At 45.4% G+C, this 19934-nt stretch overlaps 1 protein-coding gene across 1 annotated transcript in view; it reads left to right on the top strand.

Annotated features, from left to right (window-relative positions):
- Positions 1 to 19934, top strand: part of PPIP5K2 (diphosphoinositol pentakisphosphate kinase 2) — a 1112711-nt gene that overhangs the window by 493101 nt on the left and 599676 nt on the right. The window contains exon 21 of the mRNA XM_069226183.1: positions 14081 to 14195. Coding sequence (XP_069082284.1) covers positions 14081 to 14195 — 115 coding nt within the window. The remainder of the gene's footprint in view (positions 1 to 14080; positions 14196 to 19934) is intronic.

A 19934-nucleotide genomic window follows, 5' to 3' on the forward strand; every position in this document is an offset into this window, starting at 1 on the left:
AGAAATGTTAACAGGGACTTACTCAAGGCCCTAGCAGGACTCTTAAAAATTAGGAAAAAATAGTCAAATTGCAAAAATCTATTTCTAATGAAATTTTTGGAATTTAGTCGTGTGATCAGGTATTGGCTGAGTAGTCCAGCAAATGCAAAGTCTTAGATCCCACCGCTGCCACCAATGTAGGAAGTTGGCTCTGTATATACTATCTTCAAGTGAGAGATAGTGTGCACAGAGTCCTAGGGTTCCCTTTAGAGGTGGATAGTGGTAAAATTAGATCATACTAATGCTCTATTTTGTGGTAGTGTGGTTGAGCATTAGGCTTATCAGAGGGTAGTGTTAAGCATTTGTTGTACACACAGGCAATAAATGAGGAACACTCATTCAAAGACTTAACTCCAGGCCAATAGGTTTTTATATAGGAAAATATATTTTCTTAATTTATTTTAGAACCACAAGATTTTAGGTAAGTACATAAAATGCAAGGTACTTCACACAGGTATAGAACTTTGATTTAAAACAGTAGTACACACAGTTTAAGTTAAAATGGCAATAAGCAATTTTGAAAGTGGACACAGTGCAAAAATCAACAGTTCCTGGGGGAGGTAAGTTTGGTTAGTTTTTGCAGGTAAGTAAAGCACTTACACAGTCAGTCTCCTGGGCGTAGGCAGCCTGCCGTTGGGGCTGTGGTGGCTCAAGGCAACCCCAAAGCCACAGCACCAGCAACACAGGGCCGGTCAGGTGCAGAGGTCAAAGGAGGGCCCAAAACACATAGGCGCCTATGAAGAATAGGGGTGCTCTGGTTCCAGTCTGCTAGCAGGTATGTGCCTGCGTCCTCAGGGAGCAGACCAGGGGGGTTTTGTAGAGCACTGGGTGGGGGACGGGACACACACAAGTACACAAAACACACCCTCAACGGCACAGGGGCGGACGATCGCAATGTGCAAATTAGGCATCGGGTTTGCTATAGAAAGCAATGGAGGGACCTGGGGGTCACTTAGACAATGCAGGCAGGGCACATGGGAGGCTGCTGGGGCCAGCCACCGACTGGGCTAGGCTGAGGGAAGCCTGCTGGTCACTCCTGCACTGGTGGGTGGTTCCTCTTGGCCCTGGGGGCTGCGGGTGCAGTGCTTGGTCCAGGTGTCAGATTCCCTTGTTACCAGGCAGTTGCGGTCAGGGGGAGCCTCTGGATCCTCTATGCATGCGTCGCTGTGGGGGTGCAGGGAGGTCGACTCGGGGTGTCCAGATCATTGGAGTCGCCTGGGAGCCCTCTCTGCGGTGTTGGTTGTCCTGGACTCGAGCCGGGGGCGTCAGGTGCAGAGTGTGAAGACTCACGCTTCTGGCGGTAAGGGAGAGTCTCTTTAGAAGTTGTTTCAAAGTTGCAAAGTTGTTGCAGTTTCTGAACAGTGCTGCTGTTCTCGGAAATGTTTTGGTCCTTTAGGTGCAGTGCAGGCCTCTGAGTCCTCAGAGGTTGCTGGTCCCGCCGGATGCATCGCTGTGCAGGTTCTTTGAGTCTGGAGACAGGCCGGTAGGGCTGGGGCCAAGTCAGTTGGTGTCTTTGTCGTGTCTGTGGGGCTTTCAGGTCAGCAGTCCTTCTTCTTTCTCTGGGTTGCCGGAATCTGATTTCCTGGGTTCAGGGTCACCCCTAAATAATAAATTTAGGGGTGTGTTTAGGTCAGGGGGGCAGTACCCAATGGCTACTGTCCTTGAGGGTGGCTACACCCTCCTTGTGCCTCCTCCCCGAGGGGAGGGGGCACATCCCTATTCCTATTGGGGGAATCCCCCAAACTCAAAATGGAGGATTTCTAAAGGCAGGAGTCACCTCAGCTCAGGCCACCTCAGGGGCTGTCCTGACTGGCAGGTGACTCCTCCTTGTTTTTCTCATTATCTCCTCCGGACTTGCCGCCAAAAGTGGAGGCTGTGTCCTGTGGGGTGGGCATCTCCACTAGCTGGGATGTCCTGGGGTTCTGTAACAACAGGTTTTGCGGCTCACTGCTAGGTGTTACAGTTCCTTCAAGAGGAGGTGAGAAGCACCTCCACCTAGTGCAGGCTTTGTTCCTGGCCACAGAGTGACAAAGGCACTCACCCCTTGTGGCCAGAAACTCGTCTGATTGTGGCAGGCTGGCAGAAACTGGTCAACCTAGCACTAGGAGTCAGACTGGTATTCAGGGGGCATCTCTAAGATGCCCTCTGGGTGTATTTTACAATAAATCCCACACTGGCATCAGGAACCTTCCCTGGCCACAGGGCACTTGGTACCAGGGGTACCATTTATAAGGCACTTATATGTGTGCCAGGGCCATGCCAATTGTGGGAACAAAGGTACAGTTTAGGGAAAGAACACTGGTGCTGGGGCCTGGTTAGCAGGGTCCCAGCACACTTTCAATCATAACTGGCATCAACAAAAGGCAAATAGTTAGGGGGTAACCATGCCAATGGGGGCATTTCCCTACAATATTTATATTTATATATGCATATATATATATATATATATATATATATATATATATATAAATATATATATATATAATAATGTAAACCTTAGAAGATGGTAATTTCTTTGTGATGTTGCTTTCACTGCTTTCACCGGTGTGCCTCAAAGGTGTGAAAAAATGGGTGAAAACTGGCCTTTTAGGGCTCTGTGGACGCCGTACGAAGCCATAGGCATTGTGACGTCCTATCCGACTTGGGAGAGCTACCAAGAAAAGTTTCTGGCGAATGCTGGCGCATTTGAAAATTTTCAAAAGGTGAGGAATCCTTAGTAGATACTCTAGCCACCAGAAAAAGCGTTACTGAAGGTAGTAACTTGTTCATCACCACACATGTAGATGGTTCTATGATAACTGAATTAGGGAATGAATGGGAGTGGTAGGAAGTGTGTATTAAAACTGACAATGATTGTCATGTGACCTATAGGGTATGTTGCTATTTTTTTTGGAAATCATGGAGATAGAAACACATTTTTTTGTCATATGGAATTAATTAAAAAAGGGATAATTAAAGAAACAGTAATGCAAAGAATGTGTTTTTTGAGCCTAGGATACTATTGTAGAATTTGATGCAGAAGTAATATTATGGGAAGATGTTTTTTCAGTAGGTTGTTTTCCCTGCCCCTGTCCCCTATTCAAGCAAAGGTTTATTTTTTTAAGATTGTACGAATGCCAGGATGTGAATACCGGTGTTATCACATAGTTACTGTACAACGCTCTGCAATAGTAGGTTTGGTTACCTACTCCTATTGCTCAAGAGGATAGCTTTATTACCTTTACTTGATCCCTGATGCTATTCAGATGGCATAGCTGTCTAGTTGTGATGCAGCTGGGCTTGGCCTCTTGTCGCCTCCACCCCCATCTGGATGATTTTGTCTCTGATTTCCTCTTGGTAATATGGACTTTTTAAAATTGTTCCCTGTATCCATTCCCCTTTCTTCCTTTCTTTTCATCTCTTTCTCTCCTTCTCCCTAGTCTTCTCCCTCCCTTACTCTTCTCCTGCCTTAGGCGTCCCTTACCTATCCCTTTTCTGCCACTCCTTGCTAATCTCGTCCCATCCTGAGTGTAACATCTTTTCCTCACCTTCCCCTCACACCCTGGGTGGGCATCTTTACCCTCCTTTACTCATTCTCACTATATTGACACATTCTATAACCTCTCCCAACCTCCATAAACTCATAATGTAAAGATATGGTCTTTCGATGTGAAGGGTTTAATTCACCCCACGATGGGCTAAAAAAAATCATACACTACCTCCACAAACTCAAAGGTGACCTGATCCTCTGACAGTAAACAAACATTTATCTTAAGGAAGACATCCTACGTAAAAACTGGATGAGTTACCTTACCTGCGCCCCAGCCTATAAAAAGAGTAAGAATGTCATTACACTTGTCTCTAATTCCTCTGGTCTACAAATTAGCGCCTCCGAAATGGATTCTAAAGGTAAATGGTTAGTAACAAGACTGCAGAAAGACACAACTAAAATCTATGTTGTGATTATTTATGCCCCTAACAATGATCTTCCCGATTTCTGAGCTCAATAAAATGAAAAGATGGCACTTATCCTTGACGACTCAAGAATAATTGTCGGCGGCGATCCGTGAAATGGTATTCTTGACAGAAACTCCACATGTTCCTTCAGACTGAACAAGTCACACAAACAGATGCTTAACATATGCAATTCTTATAGGCTGAAGGACATATGGAGAATGTTCAACCCAACTGGCAAGTGTACTATACATTCTTCTTTCATCCCCATAACTCATTCTCTCACAAGGACTACATCTTAGTTGACAAAACCTATGTTCCCAACACCTCCAACCAATTCTCGTTTCAGACCACTCATGTATCACTCTCCCTCCTATGACGTTTCATCCGCTGCTGCCAAGCCGAAATCTCTGAGAATTATTAATCTACTCACGGAATACATTATATTTAGAGAAGCAATTAAACATGAAATTATACAATTTCTGGAACATAACAGGAACTCAGGACCCACCCCCCTAATAATAAGGAACGCTCTCAAAGCTGCCATCCGAGGCCACATGATTCTGTCTTGGAAAAACAAACAAGACAACCTACAGTTGGATAAGCTTGAGCAGCAAATCAAACTCATTGAGAAGGAACTAAAACAAAACTCAGACAGGTCACGTCTAAACCATTTAATGAAATTAAAATATGACTACAATAAAATCTTAAGTATCAAGGTGAACCTCATTGTAATCAGAAACAAGGGAATCTCATTCTGTGGCTGCAACAAATCGTGGAAATGGCTGGCTTCTTTCAACAAACAAAATAAACGGATGTCCAAAGATAACATCCATCATCAGTAAACATGGTTCTTCTTCTATGAGGGAGGAGGACATTCTCCCCACTTTAGAACGATTTTACCGAAACCTTTATTCTAAAGGTTACCTTATTGTGAGAATTTTGCTTACCGTACCTCAGTACGATCCCTCTAATCAAAATAGATAACAAAACCAAGGCCTTACGTGAAGAACCTATCTCCCAGTTCGAGATAGAAAAAGCTATAAAATCCCTTAAAGTGGGAAGGTAAAAGGGCAAGATGTCGTTCCTTCCCACTTCTGCCACACTTGGGGTGCTGAATCCTAACCCATATGACAATTTCTCTCACTTCGCTTCCACAGTAACGCGTTATTGGTACCACTTTAGAAGCGAGTATTATTGTTATCCCTAAGGATAGTAAAGACCCATCTGACCCTAAGAACTATCGACCGATATCGCTAATAAACACAGATTGCAAAATATTTGCAAAAATTCTCACTTCAGATTGGATGCTAACCATAGAGGTCTCACATTTTCATCCTACCAACTTGAGCTTTAGCATTTGATGTCAAAAAGTCATTTGACAAGGTCTCTTAGTTTTTCCTTCATGCAACCCTCACTGCCTTCAATCTCTGCCCAAACCTCTCCAGAATGGTCCTCACGTTATATAAAAAGCCTAAGGACAGAATTAAGATCAGTGGTACCTTGTCAAACAGCCTCAGTTTACAGCAAGATACTAGACAAGGGTGCCCCCTCTCCCCTCTACTCTTCCTACTAGCCTTGGCACAACTCGAGAGAGAACCCTTCTATCATTGGTATGACTTTCTCTGCCGGTCCACAAAAAGTTGCAGCATATGCAGATGACATTTTAATGTTCACAACACATGCAGACTCTGCAGTACCCAATGTTATATCAATTATTAATGACAAAAATCTAGTCTCTGGTTATAGCCTTAATAGGGATAAAACAGAGATTCTCACTCAAAATATCCACTGTAGCAGCTCTGTTGTTGGATATTACAGTCTTAAATGGGTACCTCACAAAATAAAATATATAGGAATTTGATTCAGCCAGGACCTTAAGGAATCTTTTATTCACAAAGAAAAAAATAATTTCACTAAGGTTAAAGAGCTGTTAGATTTGTGGGTGACCAGATAAATCACCTACTGTAGGCCAATTGAAACCATCAAAGTGATGATCTCCCATGATTAACTTCCTAATAAGCATTTCACTGATCCACATCTTAGACAGATTTTTTCACTAAGACAGTCATCCTTCTCAATTAATTTCTTTAGCAATCTGAAAAGCCGCAAATTGCTCTTAAAACGAAGACTTCACGAAAAACTCAGTGGTTTGAACCTCTCACACTCTTTTAGATATCAAACAGCATTTCTAGCGAGACAGTGCCACTCCTGGTTAAATTCACTTTATACCTCATCACCAACCTGGCTTACTGTAGAGCACAACCTTGCCCTACCACCCTCGTTCATATGTTTATTCGGGCAACTCCCTAAGTAACCTTATCAAAGAAAAAACAAAGAAATCTGAGACTAACCTCGTACACTACTATCCACTTGCCACCATAAAGTCCCATCTACTCCAGAACTAACCACGTAATCACTTCTACCCACCCTTTCTTCTCCCTCTTTCTTCCCCAGACACTATACTCTGCACAGAGTTCCCTTCACCACACTCTGATGCCCACCCACTCCTTACCCTCCCCATACATTCCCTCTTACCCCCCTATTTCCCACTTAGCTCTTCATCCCCTGCTACTCTCATTCTTCCTCCTCTACTATTCTTGCTTCTGTCTTTATTCTCCTCTCGCATAAACCCTGAATAGTGTACTGGGGTTTCCCACTGTAAAGGTAACCTACAATGCATTTATTGTTTCAGGCTTGGCTCTCAGCTCTCGCACATTGTTTGTTATACTATGTTTATACAACAGAACTTATTTGTACATCTTATCCCATCCAACATACCCCCGCTATTCGACAAATCTTCTTTTCTGTCTCCTTGTATTGCTTTTGTATTGTTTTATTAAATTTCACAAAGTATTTGTATTTTTTTTTTTTTTTATCTTCACGTTTACAAATTTATAATGCTCCCAGAATGTTCTTTCTGTATGTGCAGATGCATACAGAAGCATGAAAGTAAGATTTGTGATTGTTTGCTTTCAAAGTAAAATGTGCAGAAAATAAAATTGGGTACTTCTAAGCCCATATTTGTGAATATTCCCCAGATGTTGAACTGGACCTGGAAAACTCAAAAGAAGTACTCCTACATTCCATTAGGTGACATCGTGTGGCGCAGCTTGGGCATGGATCTGCCCCGGCAATGACGACAGAGCCACATATAGATGCAACTCGTGCTCACGGACGTCAATTCCTTTATTTCCACACCTTCCGATGCAGATCTGCAGCTCTACTCATTAGTTTATAACAAGATGTTCCCAACTTTTTTTTCCAAAATTTTACCAGTGTGCAAGGGAAATGTCCGCTACTAAAACAGCATGGTTTAAACCTTGTAAGACTGTTGCAAGCAGATGTGTGTATCAGGTCCCATTCAGTATGGTTTTCATGCTTGGAATTGGAATACAATTCCAAGACCTGCAATGGCTTCTCCCAGATGAACCCGAAGGCAATGCAGGATCATGAAGCTCCACAATACTTCACACCGTGACTGGTTGAAGTCAAAAGGAAGGTCCTGTTCCTGAAGTTGTTCCCATTGACAGATCTGCATCATGGAAGATGTCTTAAGGTATGTCTAGAAACACAAGAATTGCAAGGAGAAATCTGCCACTTTTCACCATTCTCTGACTTAAAGAAGAAACAAGGGTGTCAGCGTTATGTCCTGTCTTGCTCCTAGTATCCTGAGGAAATAATTCTGAGCCTAGACCTGATGCACCCTCAATTCTTAAGTCAGTTGGCTATGTCACAGAAAGTAGAAGCCTTGTGTATTTTTGGTACGCTGCTGGCTCCCTCTGGCACACTTTTAGGTCCAAAGGATTTACAGGGGCCTCCAGTCGAACTCCTGACAGGTTTACAATCCCTGTGCCTCTCAAACCCGCTTTGGTTCTGTATTGGCTTTGGTGCCACCTTTAGTCCCAGTCCCTGTGCCAGGTCGTTTGACATAAACGCCAACACTGGAAAAAGGGGAGGAGTAGGATGTGCACCCTATAGTGGGCTCGGTGGGCTTAGACTGAGCCAAACGTTTCTTGTCCTCTGCCTCAATTTAAACCCACCAGAGCCCAGCCTATTGGAAATCCTTATAATTCTGACACATTACCTTTACCAGGCAGGTGTGCATACATGAATCAGTCAGTGTTTCAGATCAGAGTCTGGTGAAAACTAAGACTATGATGAGAGAAAAAGATTTGTCCCACTAAAAGAGGACGACAGTAGGATGCTAGTGGTTTGGACACCTCTCCCGACACCGAGCTGATCACTTCCATCGGCCCTGCCACAGAGGAGAGTCCATCTTTTTCAGTTGTGATCAGATGAACTTGAGAGGTCCTTCACCTGCAGCTCCCCACCGTGGAGGTTAATATTAATGTCCTCATAGGGTTCTTCATCATGGCCAGGCCTCTACCGAACCTTACCTGCCCTTTAATGATGCTCCTGTGGTCACACTTTTGGGCACATGCGCACATCATGTTTTAGTCCCCTGTCAAAAGACAGGTCACTTGTCACCACAGACCATCTCCTGGAGACCCTGACTTACTCGTGAAGCATCGTGGTTCGGGCATTCACTAATACGGTTAACACTAATGCCCTCCTATGAGCCCCCCACTTGACTGTGAATGACAAAAGATGGAAGCTTTTAGCAAGTGCTCGCTGAAAGCCATCTGCTATCTTGACCGGTACACCCATGCTTTATGGGACATAGTCGCTGAAGTTATGCTGGTGGTCCCAGAGGAGTTTGCGACTTCTTTAGCCAAAACTATTCAGGATAGATGGGATGCAGGTACATTTATCTGCTCCAGCTTGGAGATAACTGATTGTTTGGGTTGGGCCATGGGAGTGAGTGTGGTTCTTTAGCACCATGCCTGGATGATATCTACAGCCTTCTCCGGGGATGTCCGGATATGCCAGTCGATGGCTCTTGACTCTTTGGTGAGAAAGCAGCTTTGGCACTAGAGTGATAGAAAGAAAGTCATGCCACAGTCTTTGGATCTTTCTGTGCCAGCTAGATAGTTTCCCCAACAATTTCTTCCATCTCCGGGACATAGCAGGTGCTTCCAATACCGTCCATGTCAGACCATAACACTGCTCTGCTACAGCATACTTTTCAGCCCATTCTAAGTCGAGGTTCTGGCTCCTAGAGACAGTGCCCAGGCCATTAATGAGCACTTGCATCTCAGTCCCATGGACCTCCAGCACCCACAACTTTGAAACCCTAGTCTGACTCACAGGCACTCTGCAGGAGGTAGGATCTCCCATTTTCTCTGAGGGTTGCAAACCATTACATCTGATGGGTAGGTCCTTCAAACTGTCCAAAGTAGACACACCCTCACATTTCTTTCAACTCCTCTTCACCTTCCAACCCCATTAGAGCTGCTGACAGAGTACCACATGTGCATTTTGCAGCAAGAAGTGCATGCCCTTTTGGTCAGAGGGGCCATGGGGAGGATTCTACACCTGAAAGGAGGAACTGGGTGTTGCTTTTGCTATTTCCATGTGCAATCGAAGGATGGAAGCCTCTGATCTAACCTGCAGTTCGGAGCAGGGCAGGGCATTTTCAGTTTGCAGTGTTCTCTTTTCACCTCACCAGTACCCCTTGGGTGGTAGTTGCAGTACACCTTCAAGGGTTAGGGGGTCCAGTCACCTCAATGACTGGCTGTTGAAGGTAGGCTCACCCTTGGCAGTTGTAGACTGCCTCCAGAAGACAGCCAACCTTCTAACATTGTTAGTGAGTTCACTGTTGTGGTGCCAAAGTCTCACCTGACTCCTTCACAGACAGTAACATCCATTAGAGCCATCCTTGATGCGATGCAGTTTTGTGCCTGTGCACCAGGACAGAGACTCCAGTGCACTCGGGTTGTGAGCCCAAAGGTCCACCTCCCTCCTGGATTCAAGTGAGGATGTGAAATAAGATCACTAATTAATTATCAATGTAAACCATTATAGGCAATGCAAAAATAATTAAGGGGCTCAGCTCAATTCGATTGTCAAAAAAGGGAACCCGCAAGTATATTACTATGCATTGGTGTAAATTTTCAACTTTCAGGATTTCGCAATAGTTCACAGAAGTAGGCCTGGAGAGTGTATTCTTGGCAAATATTTGTGAATTCAGTTTTCGCATGAGCAAATACATGTATTTGCCTATGCAAAATTATGCTGACCTGCTGCAAGTTCAATTTCCTTAAACTCTTGTTTTTTCTGAGCCTGGAAAACATTTTACTCTTACCCTTGTCTAGAATAAATGTTGAAACGTTTCCAGTGTGGGAGGCTATTGAGGGAGTTTTTGAATACCCATCTAAGTTTGTGCCTGTGTGCAGACTTTCAGGGCACTCCAACCCTGGAACGTCCGCTTCCTGTCTACTTCCATTGCCTCAATGCAAACTTGTGGAAAGGTGGCAAAATTCGAACCTTAGTAGTATCCATGCCCTGCAGCTGCTTTAATATGAACCCTTGTCAAAGTTCTCGTATTTTTTTGCCTCGCTGTATGGCACCAAAAGCGACAAGGTTTTTTTTTTTTTTTTAAGGTAGATAGATTTTGGAAGCACCTATGCCTTGTAAATGTAGTTATTTTTTACAATTTCACACCTCTCTTGCTGGAATGAAGCAAAGGAGAAAAATGATTATTAGGAAAATACAAGTTGAATACGTTTGAGAAATATATGCAACTTACATGTTCAGTCAAGTGAAAAATCTTAGATAGTGGGCTACTGAAAACTAGGGAGTATGAAGCAATGAAAAATGTTTCAACTTTGATTCCAATTCATGATTTTTTCAAGCTGGTTTACAAAATCTTAGAACAACTTTCATAGTTCAGCTAAGTACATACCCAACTGAAGATTACAGATAATCACTTATACAGTCCCTGCCTAATGAAGGTAAGAAAGCTACCTCGGATGCAGATATGTGTCGATCAGTTATCTACTAGCAGTAGAAAAAATAAGTTTGTAAGCAAAGTGGGAAACAGGTTTGACATGAGTGGGACCCTAGTTTAGATTTCCTTTACATTGAATTCAAAGAGTTCTTCTATCCCGGATATGTCCCAAAAGTGTGAGGATACATACAATTATTCATCTGGATAACAGTCAGCTGCACTCAGGAAGGCCCAACAAGTACCCATAGAGCTACCTTCCTGATACCTGCTTTGGTTGTATTGATGGGACGGTGATTATCTTGGAAGAACCCTTCTCAGGTTCTACTATGCATGTTCAGCTGGACATGCTTGTGTTCAAGGTGTATTCCTATCAGGAGTTTGCAGCTGTGGCATGTTCCACTTGTAGTAAGATTGCTGGAATCATTATTTGTTTGCACAGCTACTTCCCAAGTGGTCTTTGCTACAGCTCATCAGGTGAGAGCTATTTTAGATTTGGGTATAATAATAATTTTCATCATGTGGTGGACGTACGATTTTTGGCTCACTAAAACGCTGTCCTCATGCATGCAGAATAGTGGCGCAACAACTTGACACCAGTTTAAGAAGCAGGTAAGTGACGTACTGGCCTTGTCATTTGAACCTCATGATAGGCTGTAGAACTTGAGTATTTGATGTGTCCAAACAGCCTAATCTGTATCAGATGTCACTGGAGAGGGCCGGGTACTGTGCCACTGGCCTCTGGCAACAGTGGGACTGGGTATTCATGGCATGGCCAAATATCAGGCTTGTGCTATGTGTTCTGCGGTGGGGGGCATTGTTCAGAGGGTGTGGCTGAAGACTACACACTATACCCACACCCTGGTGTCAGAGGGCAAAGCCGGTTTGATGGCAGAGATTCTTGGTGCAGCATGTAGTCATAGCTCATACCCTATGCCCAAAGGATGCTCTGGGAAGGATTCAAATTAAATAAGCACACTGGGTACAGTTTTTGGCCTTTCAGAATCAAGATGTCCTTAGAAAATGTATGTATAAAAATGTAGCTGTTTACACATTTATTTAGTCAATGAAAGGGATTTCGGGGCATGCATGTGTTGGTCAGTCATTTGCTCAGTAATGTGAATGATGACTTGATAATGTATACATACATAAATACATATATACATACACACACTTCTCCTGGAGCCCAGGACCTGTAAAGGGGTGAAGCTTAATACAGGCAGAGCTCACTGGTGGGAAACTCCCCAATAAGAAAAAGCTCACTAAGAACAGAGTTTGAATGCTGTGAAGATTTACTGCACCAAGCTCATGACGTGTTTTGGGCGACTCGCGGTCTTGATCACGTAAAGAGTTACAGACAAGAGAGGGTGTACTTAAATATAAGCACAGAAAGAGACACAGTATTTCAATAGTCCATTTTTCTACAACACTTGTGTCCTGTAAAAGTACTGCTAAGGTCAACGTCCACATGCAATTCCAAAATAAACATACCTAAGGTACGTCAACCGTAATATATATATGAAACATGTTCCACAGAACAAAAGTAGCGAGAATAAAGTCCTCCAACTGTAAGTGGCTGTCATGATGGAGTGCTAGTAGGGATATGTAGTGTCAACCACAAAATGTGGTGAGAGTAACCGGTATGGACATATTAGGAGGGGGAAAGCCAAGTATCTCAAATTGGGAGCTATACCACACTGTAGCGGTCCCATGAATGTGAGGGGGGGGGGGGCAAGAGTAGTGAAAAATGAGTCACTCAAAGGGAACTATCCCTGAAAGTAGAAAGTATACCTGCTCCTTGGAAAAAATTGGTCTGAGTCCATGACTGGCCAGTGCCTTGATTGTGACACAGGAGATGTGAGGGACAGGGAAACTCCATAGTCCAGGCCCAGGTGGGCTGAAAGACTTTATATCCAGTGAAGGTAAAGTCATGTGAAACATCGATAATGGCTAGGTCTACAGAAGTCAAGGACTTGCCTGTACCATGTGTACCAACGGGTACAGACCCAGATACTTAGTTATGCAGTAAGCTGCACAACCAAGCCCCAGTGGGCACTGAGTGAGGGAACAAATGCCATCCTAATACATACATGAAAGAGAACATTTAACATGGACCTGTACTCTCCACTTTAACATCTAAGTATAAAAACGAATATAACTATATATAAAACTAATATAACTAAATATAAAACTGAAGTGAAAAACAATCTTATCTATGATGTGCATCACCCATACCTGTGAAGATGAAGAAAAGGGTGGGGGAACCCGTCCAGCAGACTTCACATATAATACACGAGAATCCCTTCCTTTCCTCCTGCAACAAAACATAAAAGAGGAAAGATTTTAAAAAAAGTTTAAATTTTGTTGGTACAACTGCATACAGGCATAGATCAACTTAGGGGGATTATACGAAGCTGCTTTCAGTCATCATACAGATGCAAACTCAGTTCTTCATCCAAATTGAGGCCCCCCAGACTCTTAGGCCCTCATTATGACTTCAGCGGTCTTTTCCTAAGACCGATGAAGCTGTGGTCACCAGAAGACACCCACTGCTGGCTGTCTTCCGACTGCCATATTACGACTACTGAAGGATTTCCACCTCAATTATGGCAAAAATCCGTCAGCAGTCATGCTGGCAGTCGGCAGCGCAGAGGGGCTTTCACCGCCGTCACTGCTATGCCAAAAGGACTCCACCTGCCTTATTATAAGCAGTAATACGGCATGGCGCTGTCCTGATGGAGCGGCACTGCAGACAATGGAAGCACCGGGTCCCGTTCCCTGGTGGACAGCCTCCTTGCCAGACAAGGTAAGTCGATTGTTCAATAGGGGAGTAGGATGGGAGTCGTGTGTGCATTTGTGAGTGGGTTAATGTATGTGTGTCTATGCGTGATGTGATTGTTGAAGTGAGTGCGTATTGGTATGTTTGTGTGAATGCATATCTGTTGGTGGGGGTGAATGAGTGTATGCATGCGTGTCGGTGAATTCGTGTATGTCAGTGTTGGTGAGTGTGTGTATGTCGCCACGGAAACCCTGGCTAAAAGGCAACTCATACTGCTGTCGGTTTTCATAGGACTGTTACTGAAGGTAAGTAACTTGTTCTTTGTTTATATAGCTGCTAATTTGCATGTCTCTATCCATATGTTAAAAAATATCATATATTCTTAAAGCACTTGAGACCATCATATAATTTAAAGGAAAAAGTAGTTAAAACAGATCATTCTCTCTCATATTTTGATCTGTGATTTCAATTTATTGCAGTTACTCCAGAGGGGTTATGTCTCCTGAGCGACATGTACGAACACGATTGTATTTCACTAGTGAGAGCCATGTGCATTCTCTACTGTCAATTCTTCGATTTGGTGCCTTATGTGATGTAAGTATAATGTGTTGCTGTTTGATACATTAATGGGATGTGTTTCTCTGTTTGAAAGTAACAACTAAACCACTGCAATCCAGCAATCAATAATTGACGAATGTAGGGTCTTATGGAATTTTTTCTGGAGTTGAATGAGAGGAAAATATGATACAGGATGGCACCGGCTGGTTGGACCCCAATGCATTTCCATCCCGCTAGGAAGGGAGTCGAAATTCATGGAGGCATTCGCCAAAAGGATATGTTCTTTGGCCAGTCTTGCCCTCTGGTTCCTTAATACACTCGGGCTGTATGGAACATTGTAGCAGATGTTTTGCCCAGGGTCGCAGATGATGAAAGGCAAACCTCCAACACCTTATTCAAGATGGACAAGATGCAGCAAACGACTTCATTTGATCGCACCTAGACGCAACCAATTGTTTGAGTAGAGCAGTTGACATTAGCCTGGTGCTTAGGTGCTACGATTGGGTACATTATAATGGATTCTCCAGTGACATACAGCAGGCATGGATGGATCTGCACTTTGATGGGACCCATCTCTACGAAGACTAGGTTGATTCAGCCATGGAGAATCATTAAAAGCATTAAGGCAATTGTAGGAGGCTGGCTAAGTATATGGTGTACACATATAGGTGAAGCATCATGTACTGAATCCATGCAACCCTTAGTGATAGTGTTGGAGGTTCTAGATAACCAGAGCTCTCAAAAGGGTAGCTGTGGAAAGCAGCTGAGGCTTATCGAGGAGGGTATAAAGCGGCTGCAAATGTCACACAGGTCAGTCAGTGATGTACACACAGGAAAGGAACACACCAGTGTTAGAAAAATATGTTATATGTATTGTAACACACACTAAACCGAAGATATGAACATACAAAAATATACTTGGTATCAGGTAAGTAAACACCTAAAATTACATGGGCCCCTATGGAGGGGCCAAACATATACTAAAAATAATGGAATGTGAAAATCACTGCCAGCCCATTCTACCACTCAAGGTCCTTTGAAACTGGATGAGTACTAAAACCTCCAAAGGTAAGTATGTAGGATTCCCCAGTCGCCCGTGTTCAGAGTTGTATTCCCTGTCAGTGTCCTTAGGATAACATAGGGAAGTCGCAGTTGGAGTTTTCGCAGTTTAGGATGCTTCCCAGAGGCCCGAGGAAACCCATTGAGACAAGGGAGGTTGGATAGTGCCCTCACCCGTCGATTCCCAGAACAGTGGCGCACCTACACCACGGAGCCCAAATGCATTGGGGTGAAGTCGTGTTGGAACCTCCTGTTGAAACCAGTGGATATCTTGGTTGTCCAGCATGTGGAACCCAGTTGATTACTGAAGAAGAGAACCTAAGGAAAGAGAGGACAGAGTCCAGACTACCCGGAGGTGCCCAGGCAGTGCAGAAGAGCAATGCTCACTATTCTCAGAGATGCCTTCCTACTGGACGGTGGACAAAGAAGTGCAGCTGTGGAGTCCAGGCGATGCAGAAAGATACCAGGAGTCATATACAAGCTGTCCTACGCCTGTCATCGAATTGCAGAGGGGCCAGTGGGACCACCAACAAGCCTTGGCAAATGCAGAGAAGCATTGCACTGAGTTTGCAGGATTTGTGTGGACCAGCAAGGTCCAGGTGACCCAACCTTGGCAGGTAGGTCAGGGCCAGCCCCCAGCACTCAAGAGAGCCAGCTGGACCCTCTGGCAGCAGGCACAGGGACAACCCAACAGCACAGCAAAGAGGGATGCCCACGCCACAGGAGTTGCAGAGAGGACAGGGTTCTTGGAGCTGGAGAGTGCTGGAGGCTGGGACTTCTTAGAGCTAGGCGCACTTTGGACTGAAGAGCCAACAAGTCTTGGCAAAGACAAACAAACACAGTGCACAGGGGTACCAGCCAAGCAGGTCTAGAACAGGATCCATAAGCCGGTCGTCGTCGTTAAGGTGCCTGTGGTTGCAGAGGAGAGTAGCTCCTTCACTCCAAGGGGGATTCCTGCTTGTTGTCCTAGATGCAGGCAGAGTTCCTGTGACTCTGGAGAATGCACGGCCACAGGGTTGCAGAAGTCTTTGTAGAACTTGGAAACAAAGTTGCAGTAGGAGTCCTCCTACTGGTTACAGTCTTTCTTTTGGCTCCAGCGAAGAACAGCAGTGGTTCCAGTGTCCAGGTTGCAGACGTGTCTTGCAGAGGAGAGTTGCAGAGGGTTCCTCAAGTTTTGCAGATGAATCTAGGGCTTGCCTCCTCAGGGGAGCTATTAAGTAACCTAGGAAGGGGATTGGACACTCTTTGAAGTGACCCACCTAGCAGAGGGCTCAGGGTCATCACCCATCTGGACAACCAGTGAGATGCCCCCAAGGGCCTCTGTTCATCTTATTTCCAAGAAGGCAGAATCAAGTGGCCACCTGGCAGAGCTCTGTGCACCTCCCTAGGGGAGGACCTGGACAGGGAGGTTGTCTCTCTTCTGTCCTTTGTATAGTTTCATGCCACAGTGGGGACTGGCGATTCTGGCACTGGTGCAAACCGGTTTATGCAAGGAGGGCACCAAATGTGCCTTTCAAATCGGTCTGGTGGCGCTGAGAGGCACTTACAGCCCAGAGACACATATTTCTAAGGAAGAAATCATCACACCTCTGTTCTACAGGAAATCTTTGTTCTGCATTCTGCCAGAGTTAGGCTCAGCAGCAGGAGGGCAGAACAGTGTCTGGGGTCGGCAGCAGCACGGGATGGCATATAGACCAAGCAAGGCTGTACAGGCAGAAATTGGGGGATCCCCTAGGGAACCCACAGAGTACATGGTATCATGCAACTAGCACGGGAATTGGTGTAGTAGCATGATTCCAACATATTTGATACCAAACATGTCTATGTTAGTTGAATCCATCATGTGGTTGAACAACTCGTGTTTACCAGTGCCCACTACATATCTAAAGATGGCTTCCCCGCACTTACAAAGCCCAGGAAATGGAGTATGGGGTTTATAGGGGCACCTCTGCTCATGAAGGGGGGCCGTCACACTTAGACCCGTGCGCCCTGCCGTTGGGCTAAAGGGCCTGCCTTAGGGGTGATTTATTTGGTTAGAGTGCAGTGACCATGATATAAGACAAATCCTATATCTGGAGTGAAAGGTGCATACACCATTTCACACAGGTTGCAATGGCAGCCCTGTAGTCACAGTTTGCATGGACCCTTATGGGTGGCCTAATGCATGCTGCAGCCCAGGGGGACCCCTGGTGTACCAGTGCCATGGGTGCCTCACTACCATTTTCTATGGACTTACATGGGTGCACCATGCCAATTGTGGGTGTAAAAGTTTACCATCAACGAAATTTAGAGGAGAAAGCACAGGTAATGGAGTCCTGATTATCAGTATCCCAGTGTACCACAGTCTTAACATACTGACACCAAGTAAAAAGTGGTGGTAACTATGTCAGAAAGATGCTACTTTCCTATATGTATTATGCATACAGATCTATTATGTGCTAGCCAAGAAGCAGCCCCTACAGGACTAGCATGCTCATTCTACCAAACATAACTGTCCCTCATTCCTCAGCGTTCTGTGGAATGGACTTTTATGACGAATACTAATACCTCCAGATCCCCAAATTAGAGGACTGCACGCTGGCATATGGCATATTCTAATTTCTGTGTGTGATGGCTCGGACAAATATCTGAAAGAAACTTATGTCAGCACACAGAGGTAGTGCAGATATAGTGGGCCCGACATCACATCTCGGGCGTGACAAACCTGACTCTGAGCTCACAATGCCACCTTCTGGCGTTTGAGGGGGTTGCTGCAAAAATCTTCTGGTTCTATTCAGGCACGTAGGGAAATTCACAAGATGTGGAATCTGCGGGTAGATTGTCTCTACCAGAATAGGCTTTACCAAAGGTTAGGACTCTACCTTAACCTGCGAGGAGTTGCCCTGTGTAGGAAAGTACTCTCTTTTTTTGGCATAGTTACCCCCATTTTTGTCCGCTGTCAGTGTGTGTTGACTGTTTTCACTGTGATCATGCTAACCAACACCCCAGTGATTGTGCTCTCTCCCTCTAAATGTGGTTGCTTAGGACTTTGCACACCCCACAATTGGCATACTTGTGTCACCATGTAAGACCCTTGTATATGGTGCTTAGGTACTCAGGGCATTGGGGCACTGTGAGTTCCCCATGGGCTGCAGCATGTATTGTGCCACCCATGGGAGCCCACGCAAAATATGTATGCGTGTGAAAAGGTGCATGCACCCTTTTACCACAGGTCACTGCACCAGGTCACTGTAAGTCACTCCTATGGTAGGCCATACTAGCACAGAGGGCAGGGTGCAAGTACCTGTGTGTGAGGGGACCCCTGCATAAGCAGAGGTGCCCCTACGGACTCCAGCTCCATTACACTGGACTTAGTTAGTGCGGGGAAACCATTTTGCTTGTTTACTGAACACAGGCCGCTACATAATGATCACTCAGAACCTGGGCATGTTTGGTATCAAACATGTCGGAATCATACCCCAATACTGTTGCCAGTGTTGGTTGTATGATTCAGTGTACTCTCGGGCCTCCTTAGAGGACCCCCCAGCATTGCTCCAGCCAGTCTTCTGGGGTTTTCCAGGCAGCCTGCGCTGCTGCCACCCCTCCGACAGGTTTCTGCTCTTCTGCTGCTTGACTAGCTCAGGCAGAGGAAGGCAGAACAAAGCACTTCCTGTGGGATAGAGAGGTAACACCCTCTCCCTTAGAAATAGTTGTTAAATGGCTTGGGAGGGGTATCCTCCCCAAGCCACCGGTATGCTTTGAAGAGCATATTTGGTGCCCTCTTTACATTAACCGGTTTGCTCCAGTAGAGGGTCCCCTGGTCCCTGCTCCCTGCTCTTGAGCAAAACTGGACAAAGGAAAGGGGAGTGACCACTCCCCTGTCTATCACCGCCCTAGGGGTGGTGCCCAGAGCTCCTTCAGGTGGCCATTTGATTTTGCCATTACGAATCCAGTGTGGGCAGAGGCCCCTGGGAGCATCTGAGTGGCCGGGTCAGGTAAATGGCATCATAGCCCCCACCTGATAGGTGGTCACCCTGCTAGGTGACCAGTCCCCCTTCCTGGGCTATTTAGGGTCTCCCTCTTTGGTGGGTCCTCAGATTCGACATGCGGGATTCCAGCAGGATGCCTCTGCATTGTTTGCTTGATCTTCTGGCCACTGGGACTGTAACTGGACCCTCCAGGAACTGACAGTCTGCAGCTTCAACGACGACTCCGCTCTGCAGCATGGTTTCTCTGGCTCCTTCCAGCAACTGCAACATTTCCTCGGGTGTGCATTCTCTGAGGGCAGTGAGTCTTCAGTCTGCAGGAATCACTCCCCTATATCCGCAGGCACCAACTGCAGTGACGACCAGCTGCATGGATCTTCTCTCCTTCGCAGCTGAGTGGATCCTGCATCACAGGTGGTGGTCTGGAGTGGTTCTATTAGTCCTCTTTACCATCTATCCAACTTGGGAGATGGTAAGCCCTTGCCTCTCCTTGCAGGACATCACCCCTGTGCACTCCGACTCTTGCAGCTACCAAGGTTTGTTTGATCCTCTTCCGATGGATTTTCAGGCTCTGTGTAGCCCCGCCCCCCAAACACTCCTTCCTTCAAAGCACAGTCTCCTGCCTGGTGCTCCAGTGACTTGGGATTCCTTTTCAGGTGTGCTGACTGGGCCTCACCACAACTCCTGTGCTTGCTGCCAGTGAGTTACCTGTGGAGGCTGCCTCCTCTTCTTGTGGCTCTCCGAGCTGCCG

Source organism: Pleurodeles waltl, chromosome 1_1 (genome assembly GCF_031143425.1).
Source record: "Pleurodeles waltl isolate 20211129_DDA chromosome 1_1, aPleWal1.hap1.20221129, whole genome shotgun sequence".
NCBI lineage: Eukaryota > Metazoa > Chordata > Amphibia > Caudata > Salamandridae > Pleurodeles > Pleurodeles waltl.